Source organism: Thunnus thynnus, chromosome 7 (genome assembly GCF_963924715.1).
Source record: "Thunnus thynnus chromosome 7, fThuThy2.1, whole genome shotgun sequence".
NCBI lineage: Eukaryota > Metazoa > Chordata > Actinopteri > Scombriformes > Scombridae > Thunnus > Thunnus thynnus.
Window position 1 is genome coordinate 33878986 of NC_089523.1, and position 16471 is coordinate 33895456.

Genomic DNA, 16471 nt, shown 5'->3' on the forward strand with positions numbered 1-16471 from the left:
AGTCCAGTTCAACCAGACTGAACTACCCTGAAATTCTTCATGTCAATAATATTGAATTTGTCAGATTTGGACATAAATTTCCCCAAAAAACTTCATGTTACAGAACAGTTTAAAATCTGTGATAGATGTCAGATTTACTGCAGGTGTTTTGTTGCTGTTTGTGTGTTTATTGGTTTGTTGTTGAAAAAGAAGTTAATTAAAGACGAGGGACAGAACGTGACTGTGTCTGTCAGCGGAGGACGAACTGAACCAGAACTGAACTGAATCAGAGGAAACATATTTGAACCAGCTGTGCCTGCAGGCGACAAACTCACAATCCTCTTTTTATTTAATGTTCTGCAACGAGAGGAAGATTTGAGGAATGATTATTTTATTCCTCCGTTTTTTCTGGAAAGGTTTATTAGTTCCTCGACAGGCGGTGAAAATATCAACAGTAACAGTTTGAATCTGTTTTACAGCTCGTCAGACAAACGCTCGCTGTGTTGTCATTGGTTACTGTCTGTAATCTCCAAGCTGGACTCACCACAAAAAATCTAAATAAATGTGAGACTGAATCATCTGTAACATCTGATTTAAATAGTTGTTAATGAGGAACTTTATGAATGTGTCACATCATCATCCAGAAGTTCACTGTGGTGCTGAAACTATGAGTCAACTTATCACTTATTTAATATACAGGAAATTCAAATATATTTTGATAATCAAGTATTGTTTTCTTATAATTATTTGCATTCATAGATTTTTGATTCGGGTGAAGATCACGTCACAATTTCTAGTTAATCCTGAATCATATTTTTAACCAGAGAAATAATGATAGAAGTAACTGCCACTAAATTATAATAATGAAGAAAGAATATTGAAAAAAACTTTTTTTTTCCTGTATTAAAAAATTAAGTTGTTACAGATCAAAAAGTAAATCATTTATCTTTTTGCTTTTTTGTTAACGGCCAGATATCAAAACTAAGCATTTGGGAGCTTTATGAGCTTTATGAGAATCAAGAACTGTGTTTAAAATTCACTTTAAGTAAAAACCAGTCAGAGAATATTTGATTTATTTATTCCATCGAAGCTTTTTCTCCTCATGTTCTCATTTTTAGAACAGCTGGAATCAAAAAGTTACACAAAGACCAGAAAAACCAGAGTTCAGATGTAAAGCTGCTGAGTCGTGTGTGTGTGTGTGTGTGTGTGTGTGTGTGTGTGTGTGTGGATGGAGGAGCTGCTCTTTCCTTCATTTAAACTCGACAGACGACCAGAGAGGAGAAAAATGTGAAGGCAGAGTTCAGATTACAGTCTGCACACAATACAGCTACTGTTCACACACACACACACACACACACACACACACACACACACACACGCACACACACTGGTGATGTATATTAAAGTTACATAAACACACAGTCTCTAAAACACACACAGGTGCACATGTATAAGTCTTCTCCTCCTTCTGTCGAGCTCTCAGCGTTATGTTTCCAGGGCTGTTTCCAGCTTTTTGGGGGCCTTGTGCAAAATCCTGTTTGCCCCCTCGTCCCCCCCCCCTCCCCCCCTATTTAAACACTCATACACACCAAATCTGCATCATATTCCATGTGCATATAAATGAGACCAAATGCTACTTTTTACACATAAAAATAACTGCATTGTTAGCATCATCATCACCATCATCATCACCATCTTCTGCTGGTCAGTCTCATGATTGATGCTGATTATATGGAAAGACTTCTGAAGAAGCTCGGTTATGTAACCTAATGACCACAGGGTTGTTAGAAGAATATCAGACCAGTTCTACGTTCGTAGGGAGGAGTTGAAGATAAGTAGAGGACTCCATCAGTAGCTGAAGGAAGGTTCAACTGAAGACCGACACGTTTCGGCTCGTGGCCTTCATCAGGGTCATCATAAAACACGATGACCCTGATGAAGGCCACAAGCCGAAACGTGTCAGTCAACTAATAAAGTTGCTCTTCAGGGGTTCTCATCTCATTAAAGCTTATACAGCCTAAGACGGCAATAAAACAGTTTCACAGCAGGCTGATAGCAAACCCATATTGCTCTACGATATTTCAGCAGATAAACAGTTAAAACCAATGACAGACTTCTTAATAAACCATATAGATGTCCTTAGTTCCTCTAAAGTAACAAAGTTCAGTTCTGTGGTTTGTTTGGGTTCCTCAGTCTATTCAGTGTTGGGGTTCAGTCAGTTCTGGATCTGTTCTTTGTTCTGAGGTCAGTTTAGAGTTCTGGATGCATCAGGTGATAAAAACAAAAGGAATTGCAGGACTTGTAACAGGAGGAAAGGTGTCTTCCTCAGAGTAGATGAAGTACAAATGTTGGCTTACTATCTCCTTCCTCATGGAGAGAATCCAGATTCCAAGGTCCAACGCACAGTATCCTCTCAAAAACTGAGCCTGTGTAACAGCAGGGCGATTATCTCAGGTCAAGTCTCCATTATCTATGATATTACATGAATATAATTTACAGCCATAGACTGAGATACAGGACTCACACCTCATGTTTTTATAATAGAAGTAACATTTAAGTGCTTTCACCTCTATATTATCTCCTTATGCACAAATAAAAGTGTTTATCACACCAGCAGAATGAAGCTACAACTGTTCTGCTGCTCTGAACATTAACACCATCATGAGCTACAGTTTACATCTCAGGTTTGTCATTCAGAGTGAACGCGACAGAATTTTAACTTAAGGTCGACACTAATATCTCACAGCAGTCAAATGTAATAGTTCACACATTTCTGCATAGAACATAAGGTTCTCCCTGCACACCAAACCCCCAGGAACAGAACAGCGCCAGGCTTTGAAGCTAATTTCACATAGCGGCCGAACCATCTAATTACAACATCATGTGATGCTATTGGGCCCAAAAAGACTTTTTCCCGTAGACTTACATTGTGAAAGAGATGTCTGTAAATTGTTTTGAGCATCATAACCTGCATGAAATTTGATCCATTCAGTCTGATCACATTTTGAAAGTCTAGAAGAGCCGCATGATTGAATTGTTTCTTCCCCATTCAAGTTAGCCGTAGGGCTAAACCGGAAGTTAGCCGTCTCTAGAAGTCTCTAGTGAACATGCTCTATTTTTCATAAAGTTTAAGAAATGTAAATGTGCACAGTTACAGGTTTCTGAAGCTACTTCAGTTTTATATATTTATTTTATTTTATTTATTTTGTTGTTTTCTCCTAATTCACTTGTAAATGTATTTTGTTTTGTCTTGTTCTGTCACGTGTTCTTCATTGACTTACTGTAGTATGTGGTATGTTTTGTATTTGGGAAAGTTAATAGAAATTTCTAAAGAAAAAACACCTGCGGGATCATGTTGCTCTGTGTCTGCTGGATGTTAGCTACAACTACTTTATGAGCTGATAATATGTCCAATGTTGTGTGTCTGTCAGCTTGTTGTGGAGGTTTTCTGCCCTCTAGTGGCCAGAAATTGACGAATGCAGCTTTAAGACAAACGTCTTTTAGTTTAGTGAGAAATGTTTGCACCAGCGTCTTTTTCAGTTTCTGGAGCCAGAAAAATCAGAATTTGGGCAAATCAGGATGAAGCTGAACTTGTGTAAAATATATAAAAACAATCATTGTGTCACTTCAACACAGTCTGAGCTCACCTGGTGGCCGTTAGAGGAACTGCAGCCGTGGAGGCCGCTCACGACAAATCCACAGTGACACAGACGTGATGACATAGATGTGATGACATAGATGTGATGACATAGACGTGATGACATGGACGTGGTGCTGGCGTGTTGGTATGAGGAGGGCGGGGCTTCATCCACCCAGCTGGAACAGATTTCCTGTGAAGGCTGAAGCTGAACAATAAGAGCTGTGTTTCTGTGTGGAGGGGCACACACACTTAATGTGTGTGTGTGTGTGTGTGTGTTCTGCTGGTCATATATAGTGTCTACATGTGTGTGTGTTGTTATAGCTGTTTTACAAGCGCCGGTGCCGTCTGGCTTGAAGGTGCTTAAAGTGCTGAGATATCATTTTACAGTGGTCACACCCTGTGTATGTGTGTGTGTGTGTGTGTGTGTGTGTGTGTGTGTGTGTTACCTAGTTTGGTATGTTTGGGTTTTTACGAGTTGAATGAACCCGTCGTTCAGTTACAGTTAAAACATGTTGTATCTGGATTTTGAGGAACAGGTTGAGTAACTCAGAGAGGTGAGCCGGGCTGAGATTGACTTCTCATTCAGGAAGTATTGATTGCTTTAGAGTTGTGGAGTGTTTTCCTCATTCTTTATTCATGTCGAATTTTTCTTTAAACAATGCCCTTAATTAGGGTGTTTCCACTGCAGGAACCTTCCCAGGAGACTGGAGGAACTCAGGAACTAAAGCTGCGTTTGGACCACAGGAACCAGGGGACTAAATTTAGTTCCTATAGGATAGTTCCAGGTGTAAAAAAGTTCCTGCTCTGGGGGAGGTTTTGCTTTCCAAACATTAGGGACATGGTGTGGTCAAACATAGAACAAGGAAGTACTCCGGTATCGATGTTAGGACGAGGGACGGACTCTTATTACATTAAAAGTAAAGTTAGGCTTTGTTGTCAGATTCATGACTCTTTTTTTAAAACAGAGTGAGAGAGAAAAAGAGAAGTGAAGAGAAAACGAGCTGAAAGTGAATGAGAGAAATAAAATGGGGACTAATGTTACTGACGTCCCTGGATAACTTAACCATCATATATGTTTATGTTCTGACCAGCAGTTTGAATTATTTGCTACATGCTACAAGAGAGATTGTTGTGATGATTCAAACAGGACAGTTTCCTTTTGATCCACATGTGCACAACTAAAGCCCCTTTCACACATGCAGTCTGTCCCTGAAATGTTCAGGAACATTTCCTGCTTGGGGTCATGTGTGAACGACATTCAGGGAAATCTGTACCGTCAATTTCTCACCACAAGACCTCGTAACATTTCAGGGAAAACGCTGGTACGGTTGTGTTGTGAATGACAGCAGGAACATTTCTTGGACGCTTTCATGTGGAGTGAGTGAACCAATCACAAGACTTGACGTGTAGATGACGTACTGCGAGTCGGGAGGCGTTTGGTTTTGGCTCGTCTGTTTTCAACATGGCCGCTGTGTCACAAACTTTCTCATATTACAGCTAAACGGTAAACACTAAAATATGTTTCTGTAAACATTTGAGGCAGAAACAGACAACACAGAATCTTGACTCATAGAAAATTTGATCTGAGTTTTGTGAGTTTCACCTTCTTCTTCTGTTGAGTTTTATGGCAGCCGGAAGTTGAGCCAGAGTCAACTTTTGGAGAAACGCAACCTGACGTCACTGCGGCTGAAGGCTGCGGTGGCCAATCACAGCTGGAGTAGTAAACTCTGCCATGAGGGAGGACAAAGACGTTACAAGGATGAGCGGAGTACATTTATCTTCATATGATAACATTAAAAATAAAGTTAGACTTTGCTGTCAGCTTCTCGACTCATTTTAAAAAAAGACGAGAGAAAAAGAGAGAGAGAGCAGCTGTGGTCGAGCGAGCTAGAGAGTGAATGAAGAGAGGGAGCGCTGGTAACGAGAGAGCCGGTGAATCAGATCAATAAAAATGTTATTTTGTGATTGTTTCACAGCGGTTACGTTCTAGAGCACAAATAAACACACCCACACCCCCCCCACAGCACACCTCCGCTCTAAGTGTTGCATCACCGCCATCTGCTGGACTGTCCTAAGGTTAACCCAGTAATTTACTGGGAACTATGTGTGAAAGAGGCGACAGACTGCAGGCTCAGGATGAAGGGAGATCAATACATGGAGCGATGCGTCCTCATGTGTAAATTACTTCCCTCCAAAGTCTGAGTGAAACTAAAACATAAAAGGACGTTTCTCAGATGTTCAGTCACGTATGAAAAGACAGTTTTGTTGCATTTTTTTCTTCTTCTGCAGTTGTCGTGTTCTTATCGGATTTCGTTGCAGTTTGAGTAGCCAGTTAACAGTATTGGATCTGCATTTTTATCAAGTAAACACACTATTCAATATTCCTTGATATGTACAATAATAATAATAATAAATTGTTTTAAAATTCATTCTTACCAGTGGACAAACCAACTATACCAGTACATGTTTCATACTGTTCTGTCCATGTTCTTCAATATGTGGATCTTTATTCGTCAGACTTTCTGACAGCTTTGTTGTGTTCTTGTGTTCTGCTGCTTCCTTTGTGCCGAGAAACTCCAGGAACGTTTCTGAATCAAGCTTTTCAGAAACACAGATGGTCCAGATAGAAATAACGGCGTCTCTGGTGGCGGCGGAGCATGAACTGACAGGACGGACAGTAGTTTACAGTAAGATGTGAGCGGTATGTGAATGAGAGGAAACTGATCTGTTAGAGCTGAAGGACTCTCAGGTGGAGAGGATGAACACACGCTTCCTGACAGGTTCACAGGAAACAGCAGCAGCTTCGACACCAAAGTAACTCACATGGACCTGAAGCTGAACTCTGATGGCCTGCTGGCTTTAATGCAGCCACCTCTGACCTCCGACCTCTGACCTCTTGTACTGCTGCAGGAACCAAACTTTACTCTGCTGTCGACCCAAATAAGACACATGAAACACCAAAGTGTGTGTGTGTGATGTTCCGCTCACATTGTTCTGTTTATAGGGATGATCTTCCTCTGGGCTGTCACTGCTGTGTGTGTGTGTGTGTGTGTGTGTGTGTGTGTGTGTGTGTGTGTGTGTGTGTCACATCCTCGCTCTCACTAACCCAGCAGAGTAGATGAATCCAATTGTCCACCTCCGGACTCGTGGACTGAGCCCTCACGGACTCCATTCGTACGAACCGTGAGGTGTTCACTGTCATCACGTCGAGTCAGCGATGGCGCACTTTGAGACGTGATTGAAGTGTTTCCATGGAGATGAATTTAAATTTTTGACCCTGTAACTCATCTCAAAGTGTTTTTCTGGATCTGAAGTCTGCTGCTTTACACAGTTCAGTGAGATTTTCCTTTTAAATGAGCTGCTGATCCTCGCTGAGGTCCTGAGGACGCTGCAGATGGACAGAAACCAAACTTTCTCGTCTAGTTTATCAGATTATAAAAAAAAAAAAATCCACATTATTAAACCTTTAGGACTGTTTTATCTATGTGTGCTTTATACTTACAATACATCATTAACTTATACAACAAAAGCAAATATTTTACACAGCCTATTATTATTGTTGTTTTAATTATTGATAATAATGATCAGATTTATCATTTTCTCTTTACATCATCACTTCCGTATTGTTGCAGGGATTATGGGTAATTTTCTGAGTGAAGCGGACTCGATGTGACGCTGGCAGACGTCTCAGGAACACAAAGTCTGCGTGTGCAGTGACGTCTGGACATTTAGATTCAGCTGCTTCTCTTCTTCGCTCCTAATGCAGGAGATGGCATCACTTCCTGTCCCAGGGTGTGTGTGTGTGTGTGTGTGTGTGTGTGTGTGTGTGTGTGTGTGTTATCTGGCTGCTGCAGTATAATGATGTGATGAATAACCGATGAATAACTTTCCTCTATGATTATCCTGCGTCACTGTTTGTTTATTCTGTGACTTCTGTTCTCGAGTCTTTAAGGAGCTTAAGGAAATATTTTTCCTTCGTGTTTGGAAAATTCTCGTCAATAATCTAATTTCTTCTTCTCTGAGTCTTTACTCAGTCAAACCTGAACACAGACATGAGACACAGCTTGTTAGATTCAGAGTGACTTATAGTTTTCAGACTGTAAATATTGTGTAATATTGTCAGAGTGCATAAAGACGAAGAGGCTCCTCATGTTTTGAGTCTTCTTCAGTGTTTCAGTGATGGTTGTCTGAACATCAGTGGTCACAATGCAAACAGAAAGGTAGAGCAGTTCATTCAGCAGGACTTTCCATGCTGACAATCTGCCAGAATGTAAACAAAACCGTGTAATTACAACTTCCTGTCCGTCATGTGACGCACACCGGCCCAGAAAGCATCCCCCCCCACACACACACACACACACACACACACACACACACACACACAATCATTGGAAAAGGAGCAGCTGTAAAATGATAAATGAGTGTTTCCGAGCAAAATGACTCTTTGATTATCAGAGTTTGATTCATTCGGTCTGATAACATTTGGAAAGTCTGAAAGAGTCGCATGATTAAACTGTTTTATCCCCGTTCGTGTGAACAAGGAGCCAACAGGAAGTCAGCCAGCAGAAGTCTCGGGGTCTGTGTGCATCTACTGAGCATGCTCACTGAAACAGACTCTTGAGGCTCTGAAGGATTCCTGAAAGTAGTTTTTATTTCTGCTGTTTTAAATCTTCAGCAGCAGGAAGAGTTTTCATGTTTTTACTGATGAGCAAAAAGAAAAGAACAAAATTCAACACAATCTTTAAACTGAACAACAAAACAAGGACGTCTCTGGTTAAATTTAGGCACAAAAACTACTCAGTCAAGATTAGAGAAAGATGCTGACTGTTGCTAGGAAACAAATGACTGCATTTACATAGTGCTGTGATACTTAATTGATCCACCCGACCTCTCTATAAAAGCCGCCGTTTTTGAGGACAATCTTGAAAAACCTTAAAGCCCCTGGAAAGGCAAATCCATAATGTGCATATAGTAAACACCTAAAAGTATGAGAACAGCCTTTGACATAGTTTATGTAATTCTTTAGAAAGTTTCTCTCCCTTCCCTTGTTACTGGGTGTCAGTTAGGCGGGGCTAAACTAGGGAATTTATTACGTAATAAATACCTGCCCAATCATATTTAAGAGAAAGATGATTGACGTGGTTATCTGGCCAAGCTGACTTCACAACACTTACTCTCATCTCCCGCATGAGAAAACAATGCAGTGAACTTTTCTTTGCTTTTAGCTAGAATGAGAATTCAAATTAGCCTGATATAGTTTGAAAGTTACTGTGTTAAGCTAACTAGCAGACTCAGGTACACCACCCAAATCTGTATTAATCACGGAGTGGAGTGTGGATAAGTAGCTCAAAAGTGTAGCATAGTAATGCTAATGCTAACCGTTTCATGTAAGTGAATGAAAGATACTAAAACATTTAGCTTCGTAGTCTGGAAGGTATAGTTCAATAAAAACAGATATGGTTGGTCTACTCTAGTCTGCTAGTTAGCTGATTAGTCAAGATAACTAGTAAACCACTGGGGTAATTGATAATAAGCTCAAAAGTTTTGAATAGAAAACCTAAAGCTAACCGTTTCATGTAAGTGAATGGAAGATGCTAAAACGATTAGCATCATACTCCGGGAGGTATAGTTAAAGAAAAACACAGATTTGGGTGGTTCAACCTGTTTTGCTAGTTAGTGGATTAGTCAAGCTTTCTAACCAAGTAGGGTCCATTTGATAGATTTGGTATTTTATTCAATATCAGCAAAACGTTTTAGTGAATGAATAGAAAATAAAACGGTACTTGAGCTGAAAGTGAGCTGTCAATCAAACATGATCTGGACACGCCCACACAGTCCTGAGAAATGGTTTGAGCAGCCAAATGAGCTGTTTTTGAACTCAGTTTTCTAATAGTTATAAATGTTTATTTTCATTCAGATTTTCATGGATGCTTAATGAGAAACTCAACTTTGATATCATATATGCATTTTTATGATTTCAAGCCACGTTTCCAGAGGCTTTAAAGTCTTATTTAACAAGTATAAACAAAACTATGACAATAACTGCAGTTTTTCCTCAAAGTGCAAAACATCTTAAGAGAAATGTAGAAAAATCTTTCCTCCCTGTTTGAGTTTGGTGTGGCAGAGCTGTGACATCAGCTGCTGACATCACAGCTGTGACAGTCAGACGGGTTCCTCCCTGAATGACTGACAGTAAACACTGACCTCAGATCTGTCCCGCGGTCTTCTGTTTGTCCTTCGAGGACAGCTGACAGACATTCAGGAGGTTTCCCACCAACACCCTGCTGCTGCAGTTTGGCAGGAAAAAAACAAAACAAAACTGTTTTTTAAAAAAGGCAGCTTCATCAGTCTTCCTCTTCATCACGGCTATTGTTCTAGTCTGTTCATGGTGGAGAGCAGCCAAACACACTGAACAAACACATCTGAGATTGTTTTTTTTTAAATTAACAGTTTAGAGCTGAAATCATCAGCTGATTAATAGTTCAGTCAATCAACATAAAATCATTTGTAATTTTCCAAACAAAACATTCTCTGGTTTCAGTTTCTCCGCTGAGGATTTTCTGCTTTTCTCTGCTTAACGTCACTGAAAACTGAACATCTTTGGCTCTTTTTTTTCATAATTTTCTGACATTTTAAAGTCCAAATAATGAATCAGTTGATTGAGAAATGAAACTTCAGATTAATCACTAATGAAAATATTGGTTAGGACAGTCTGATCTCAGCAGGTCTGATGTCACAGATGTCTCCACACGTCAATACGTATTAATTAAATATCAGTCAAAAGGAGCAGATTCAGTGAATGTTGTGTTTTAGGTGTGTTGGTGTGATCATCTGAGCACGTCGTTGCATTCAAATGTTTATATTTTATTCTGTTTATTTCACTTATTTTTTTAAATAATCACATGACGTCGTGAGATACTCCTTCTGAAAAATATTTTGTAATTTCTGGAAGAGCTTGGACCCAGAAGATTTCACTGACTGGAAATGATGCAGCTGATGTCAGCAACAGCGTCCATGTTCCAGCTACAAATTGGTCTTTATGCGTCTTCCTGTTCTCAGGATTTTGGACTCCAGAGTTCAACTTGTCAGAGCTTTTAATTCCCAAAAACATTTAAACTTGGCTTTGTTGTCTGAGCTGAGAAAGAGCCACACTGAGAGATTATTTATTTATTATATTTTATCCGGTCTTGCATAACTTGAATATCTGCCATCTCACCCCTCAGAGGAGCTCAGTGGAAGTAAGCTTTTAGCTTTATTGTGTCTTTATCCTCGATAATCATATAATATATATCACATAATGTATGTCAGTGACTGCAGTGTTGTGTGTACTTTTATTGTTGTCAAATCCACCTATTCATCTATTTATCAGTTTGATATCAACAGATCAAGTTTGATTCACTCAATCAAGTTAAATGTTGAGAATTTAAATATAAAGTTCTGAAGCTGATCAGTGATTCTGTGAGAACCTCCGGCGTCCGTCTCCCTGAGGGCTGCTTTGAAGTCCAAATCAAACGAACCCTCCTCCAGAGCGCCGTCTTAGAGGAGAAACACGATGAATTTCCTCCTGATCAATGTGTGTGTGTGTGTGTGTGTGTGTGTGTGTGTGTGTGTGTGTGTGTGTGTGTGTTGTGGGTGCTGTTCTTCGCCTTTGGGACCAGTTGAATAGTCGTTAATGCAAATCAGTCTGAATAAAGAGGTTTTTCCTGCTGAGTTTCTGACCTTTAAGAAACTGCACTGCAGTTGAAAAGAATAATTTAAAGCTGCGAAGCGTCTCGACACCGGTAGTGTAGTGAAGACGTCACAGTGACAGGAGGGATTCTCTGTATGAGGCCATGTTAGTATAAAAGACTGCAGGAGAAGCCGAACACGTTATATTTTACAAAAATAGAAACATTATCCAGCATCACGTAGAGACTTTTCATTCTATAAGTAAATAGAATAAGAGCACAGTGTGCAGGGAGGACAGCCTTTACCTCAACAATATGACATATTTACATTTACATTTATGCATTTGGCAGATATTTTTATTCAAAGTGGCATAAATGAGGTTCAATCCAGCAACAGTAGAAAGAGAAGCCAAAGAACAAAGCTGCAGGTGCATGAAGTTACATAGAAATGCACAAGAAATGAGAGAGAAACAGCGTGAAAAAGTCTTCCCTCTTTGGGATGGAGGGAAAAGCCTTTACAGTCTTCCAGAGGACGGAAATTTAAGTCAGAAACGGCTGAAAGTCATATTTAGAGGCAATCTTCCCTCTGTGGTTGTGTGTGTTCGGCACCTTTTACAGCTGACTGTCTGCTTAACGAGACTTAACGAGGCCGCAGGATTTTCTACTGTTTCATCTTCAGTCCTTAGATGAAGTTTTAAAACATGGTTTCTTTCTGTTCTTCAGCTAAAGGAATATAATATATCTGTGCTAAAGCTAAGCTAGCCACCTTGTTTAGGAGCAGCAGCAGGATCAGACTCTGCTTCATAGACGCTACATACTGTCTTACATCTGCAGCTGCAGACATTACTGCAGGTAAACATGCTGCGGCTTTCATTAACTCGTATTCTGATTGGCTGGGGGTGAAGGTGGGGGCCACACCTCCAGCCAATCAGAGTAGGTGCTCATTAAGAATGCAGATTTAGGTAAATGGCTTCAGAAACAGTCTGCTGGAGGACAAAACAGACTCAGAACAGTCCATAGTACCAGATCTGTGAAGTCATCTGTGTCCTTGTCTCCTTCAGTCCTGGAGATCCTGCAGCTGGTGAAGAAGCGGGACCTCCTCCTGGCCGACTCTCACATCCTGGAGCTGGAGCAGGAGTGTAACGAGGCCGACCGGGACGCTGTGACGCAGCCGGAGGACGCCAGCAGCTCAAGCGTGAAGGACGGCGGCCGCCGGAAGGCGAAGGACGTGGAGCTGCTGTACGAGGAGCTGCAGAAGGAGCTGTGGGCCGTGGTGAGGGAGTCGCTGCGGTCGCCCACGGCCGGGCCAAACCTGGGCCTGGTGGTTCAGGTGAGGACTGCTGCTGCCATGGCAACGCTAACAGTGACAGGTGTTGATCAGTGCTGACATCACCTGTATGTGTGTGTGTGTGTGCAGGTGCTGCAGCAGGAGGAGCAGGCGGATAAAGATTGGGCCCTCAATGAGGTGGCGGTGGCGCCCGGTGGCTCGAGGCCTCGCCGGCTGAAGCAGCGGTGGAAGGAGGCGGTGGAGGAGGCCGCGGACGGATCTCTGCCTCAGAAAGCAGAGTTCACCGCCGGAGAGCTGGCAGGGTATCTGGACCGCCTCCGAGCCCGGGTGGTGGAGGATCTGGGGGCCGCCAATAGGAACGTGGTGTCCATTTACCCCGAAGAGTACCAGCCCTTCCAGGTGAGACGACACCTGGACAGGAAGACACAAACAAGCAGCCTTTTGTTTCTTGTGTAAAACTATTTGGTTACGTTTCATGATTTATAACATCTCAGTCACTTTATTTCATTGTTTCTGATAAAGTCATGTAGGGATTATTATTGATTATTGTAGGTAAAAATATCACAGTAAACAGTATTATCATGATAATCCCACTATTAGTAAACTAATCAATGAGTCACACAGCTGCACAACAACGGAGGAATAAGATATATCAGGCTTTGATACACACACAATACTTGTTAGTAGATTAGTTCATTGTTGGTTTGGATCCAAACATGAGATTTGTTGACAAGAAGAAAAATATTGAGAATCGCCAGACGTGACCACTCACAGCCTCTGATCCAGACTGAAATATCTGAACAGATAATCATTAGATCACTGAGGAATTTGTTACAAACACTGCTGATCCTCGGAGAATGAGTCCTACTAACTTCGGTGATCCTCTGACTTCATCTAACACAAACAATGAGGACAAGACTTTCATAACAATGCTCTTTACCTTCGACCTTTTGACCTTCTAGGTTTATGTGCAAAGCTATCACCAGGCGGTTGCTAGGCGACTGGAGGCCATCACCGACAACCAGCTGGAGATAACTGACATCTACTCTCTGCTGGACTGGCTGCACAACATATACAACAGGTACACACAAACACCAACACACACAAACAAACACACACATTGAAAAACTGTACTTCAGTAAGTACTGCTGCTTTCATTACTAATTAAATTAAAGATAATTGTACTTTGACGAATAAAGACGGCACATAAAGTTAAAGAGGGAAAGTCTGGTATTGGTTCATACGTCATGTTCTGTGTGTGTGTGTGTGTGTGTTGTTTCAGAGACGTTCTGGGGACGGTGTGTATCACGAGTCCGTTCAGCCGCTCTCAGCTCAGTCCTCTGCTGCCTTCAGAGACTGTGGACAGACTGGAGCTGGACTGTCTCAACTCCGTCAGAGTGAGTAGTAATGTGTGAACCGGTCGCTAGGAAACATCTCTGTCCAATAAGAAGCGAGCAACTATGTAAACAGGAAGTGACTGTAGCATCACGAGCTGTAACATAACCTCCAAAACAGTTTTAGGAGCCAAAGGATAAAATAAAATGAACTGAAGTAAATATCTGAACATATTGATACCTATTTTCAGGTAACTACTTAACCAGAAGTGTGCAACCCCTTTAAGGCCATATCTTTCTAATTTTTTTGATAGTAAGTTATGCTTTATGGTCAATCAAATCCTCCCACTGTATATTCTTTATTTTCTGTCGCAAGTTCAAAGCCAGTGGAGCAGTTCTATCAGGTCTAAATCCATGTTACTGTTCATTTTGTGAAGATCTAGTTTTGGAGAATTAGCACAAAGCTACATGCTAACTGCTATGTGCCTCTGTTTGTATTTGATTGGCCGGTGAACAGAGAAAGTAGGGTGAGGATTTGTTTAACTTTTTGCCTCTTTGCTGCACCAACGCAGTGAAATGAGAAGGCTGCGTTATTAAAAGGAGGCTGCAGGTTAAATCTGAGGGTGCGTTTGTTTTGACCCCCGGTTCCTCCTCCCTCCGCAGGCTAAAGTGACCACAGAGCTGAGCCAGGTCCTGGACGAGGAGGAGAAGAGATGGATGGAGACGCTGCACATCGAGGAGTACCAGATCACTCTGGCCAAGACTGTCATACAGGTACACGCTGTTACCACGGTTACCGCACACAGTCGGCACACAGTCCGGATGGGTCCTCCGGCGGCTCTGATCGGTGTTTCCCCTCAGTTTAAATAAAGGTTATTGAATCAGTGAAATGTTACGTAAAGGTGGATTCCGCTGCGTTTTGTACACTGATTGTTTTCTATGCAGATTGTTTTCTGAGTCTGTCCTTCAACTGCAGCCAAAGTCAACATCAAGCACTTCCTCTCTCTCTCTCTCTCTTACACACACACACACACACACACACACACACACACACACACACACACACACACACACACACACACACACATCTCATTCATTACACGGAAACCAGCTGCTGTCCTCAAGTGGCCAAACAAAGTAAAACAAGGAAACTAAGCTCTCCTCTCTTTGGAACAGTTCATGGTAAAAGTTTAATGAAATGTACAGATGTCACAGAGTCTTTGAACGCACCAGCAGGGAGAAGTTTCAACATTAAAACACATTTAGGGACAATCTATTACATATCATCAAATCCCATGTAATTAGAGAAAGATGTAGAAAAGGGTATTTCTTTTTTTAAACATTTTAATAACTTCAACTTGAATTAACTTAACTTATTTAACTACATTAAACATGCCATGAGTTTCAGGTTCACTTAGACATATTTAAGACAGTATAACTTTAGAAAAGCCTCCTTTGGACAAAAATTAAATAAAATGTTGATTTAAACATGATCATAAAAGTTTCCATTTGCTCATTTCTTCTTCTTTTCTTGCAGCAGTTATTTTTGTGACTGACCGTGTTTGTGTTGTTGTTAAATCAGAGGCTGCAGGTTGATCTGGAGCGTTCGGCCTCCATCAACAGGAGTTTGGGCTCTAAAGTGGCTCAGTGCAGCCTCAACGGCCTGGCAGACTTCCTGTACAGGTACAAACACGTTTTTATACTGTGTTTGTTAAGTTCAGTCAAAGATTTTTCTCTGCGAGACTCACACAGGTTGAAATATTCGTACTGGATAATAATATTTTCAGGACTCAACTATAGACAGAGATGTCGACTGTAGAAGGTCAAACATATTGCATTAAAAGCGTTAATGTATTCGTTATGATTTGATGATGACAATTCTCATGTTTGCTTTAGTTTCCAGCGTAAAGTGGAGATGTTTCATGAAGGGATGCAGAGCGGCATGTTTGGAGACAACGAGGATGGATACGTGTCTAAAACCATCGCCCTGGTCAACTGCTGCCCTCCGTTCAGGTATGAACAGGCAGAGACACCACTCACACTGATTACTGCTGTCTGTCAGTCATGTGTTGTTTCATCTATTTATGCCCGGATCAGACAAATTCAGACAGATTTTGACACGATTTTGTCGTTGCTGACAAATTTCCAGCGTCGGGTCTGAATATGAACTGTGGGAACAGGCGTCTTTACCCCTTGTAGTGTGACATAATAAAAGAAACAGCGATATGGCGTCTGGGACGTCCCACAACACCCCAACGAAAAGTCTAGCATGTCAGAATTTTTTGTATTTTTCTGCCTAGTTTGATAACTCCTATGATGTGTTCCTTGACGTTGAGCAATAGGACGACAAAAGCTTCTTCTCTTCAATCTGTATTCACGATTCACCAGCAGGAAACACTTTTTCTTTTGTACTCCATTGCTTTCCAAACACACATAAACATATCTCAAACAGCCCTGCAGCAGATCATATTTAGCAGAATTTAATGCAAATCAGATTAACTGCAGCTTACTTACATCTGCAGTTTTAAAAATTCAGCTAAACTGAAATAATTTTGCGCCCCTG

The 16471-nt window shown here is 41.2% G+C and overlaps 1 protein-coding gene across 2 annotated transcripts in view; it reads left to right on the forward strand.

Annotated features, from left to right (window-relative positions):
- Nucleotides 1-16471, forward strand: part of LOC137186589 (tumor necrosis factor alpha-induced protein 2-like) — a 64566-nt gene that overhangs the window by 38937 nt on the left and 9158 nt on the right. For both annotated transcript variants that reach the window (XM_067595633.1, XM_067595632.1), the window contains exons 4-10: nucleotides 12348-12616; nucleotides 12704-12973; nucleotides 13537-13655; nucleotides 13857-13971; nucleotides 14572-14682; nucleotides 15491-15591; nucleotides 15805-15921. In XM_067595633.1, the coding sequence (XP_067451734.1) occupies nucleotides 12348-12616; nucleotides 12704-12973; nucleotides 13537-13655; nucleotides 13857-13971; nucleotides 14572-14682; nucleotides 15491-15591; nucleotides 15805-15921 (1102 nt within the window). The remainder of the gene's footprint in view (nucleotides 1-12347; nucleotides 12617-12703; nucleotides 12974-13536; nucleotides 13656-13856; nucleotides 13972-14571; nucleotides 14683-15490; nucleotides 15592-15804; nucleotides 15922-16471) is intronic.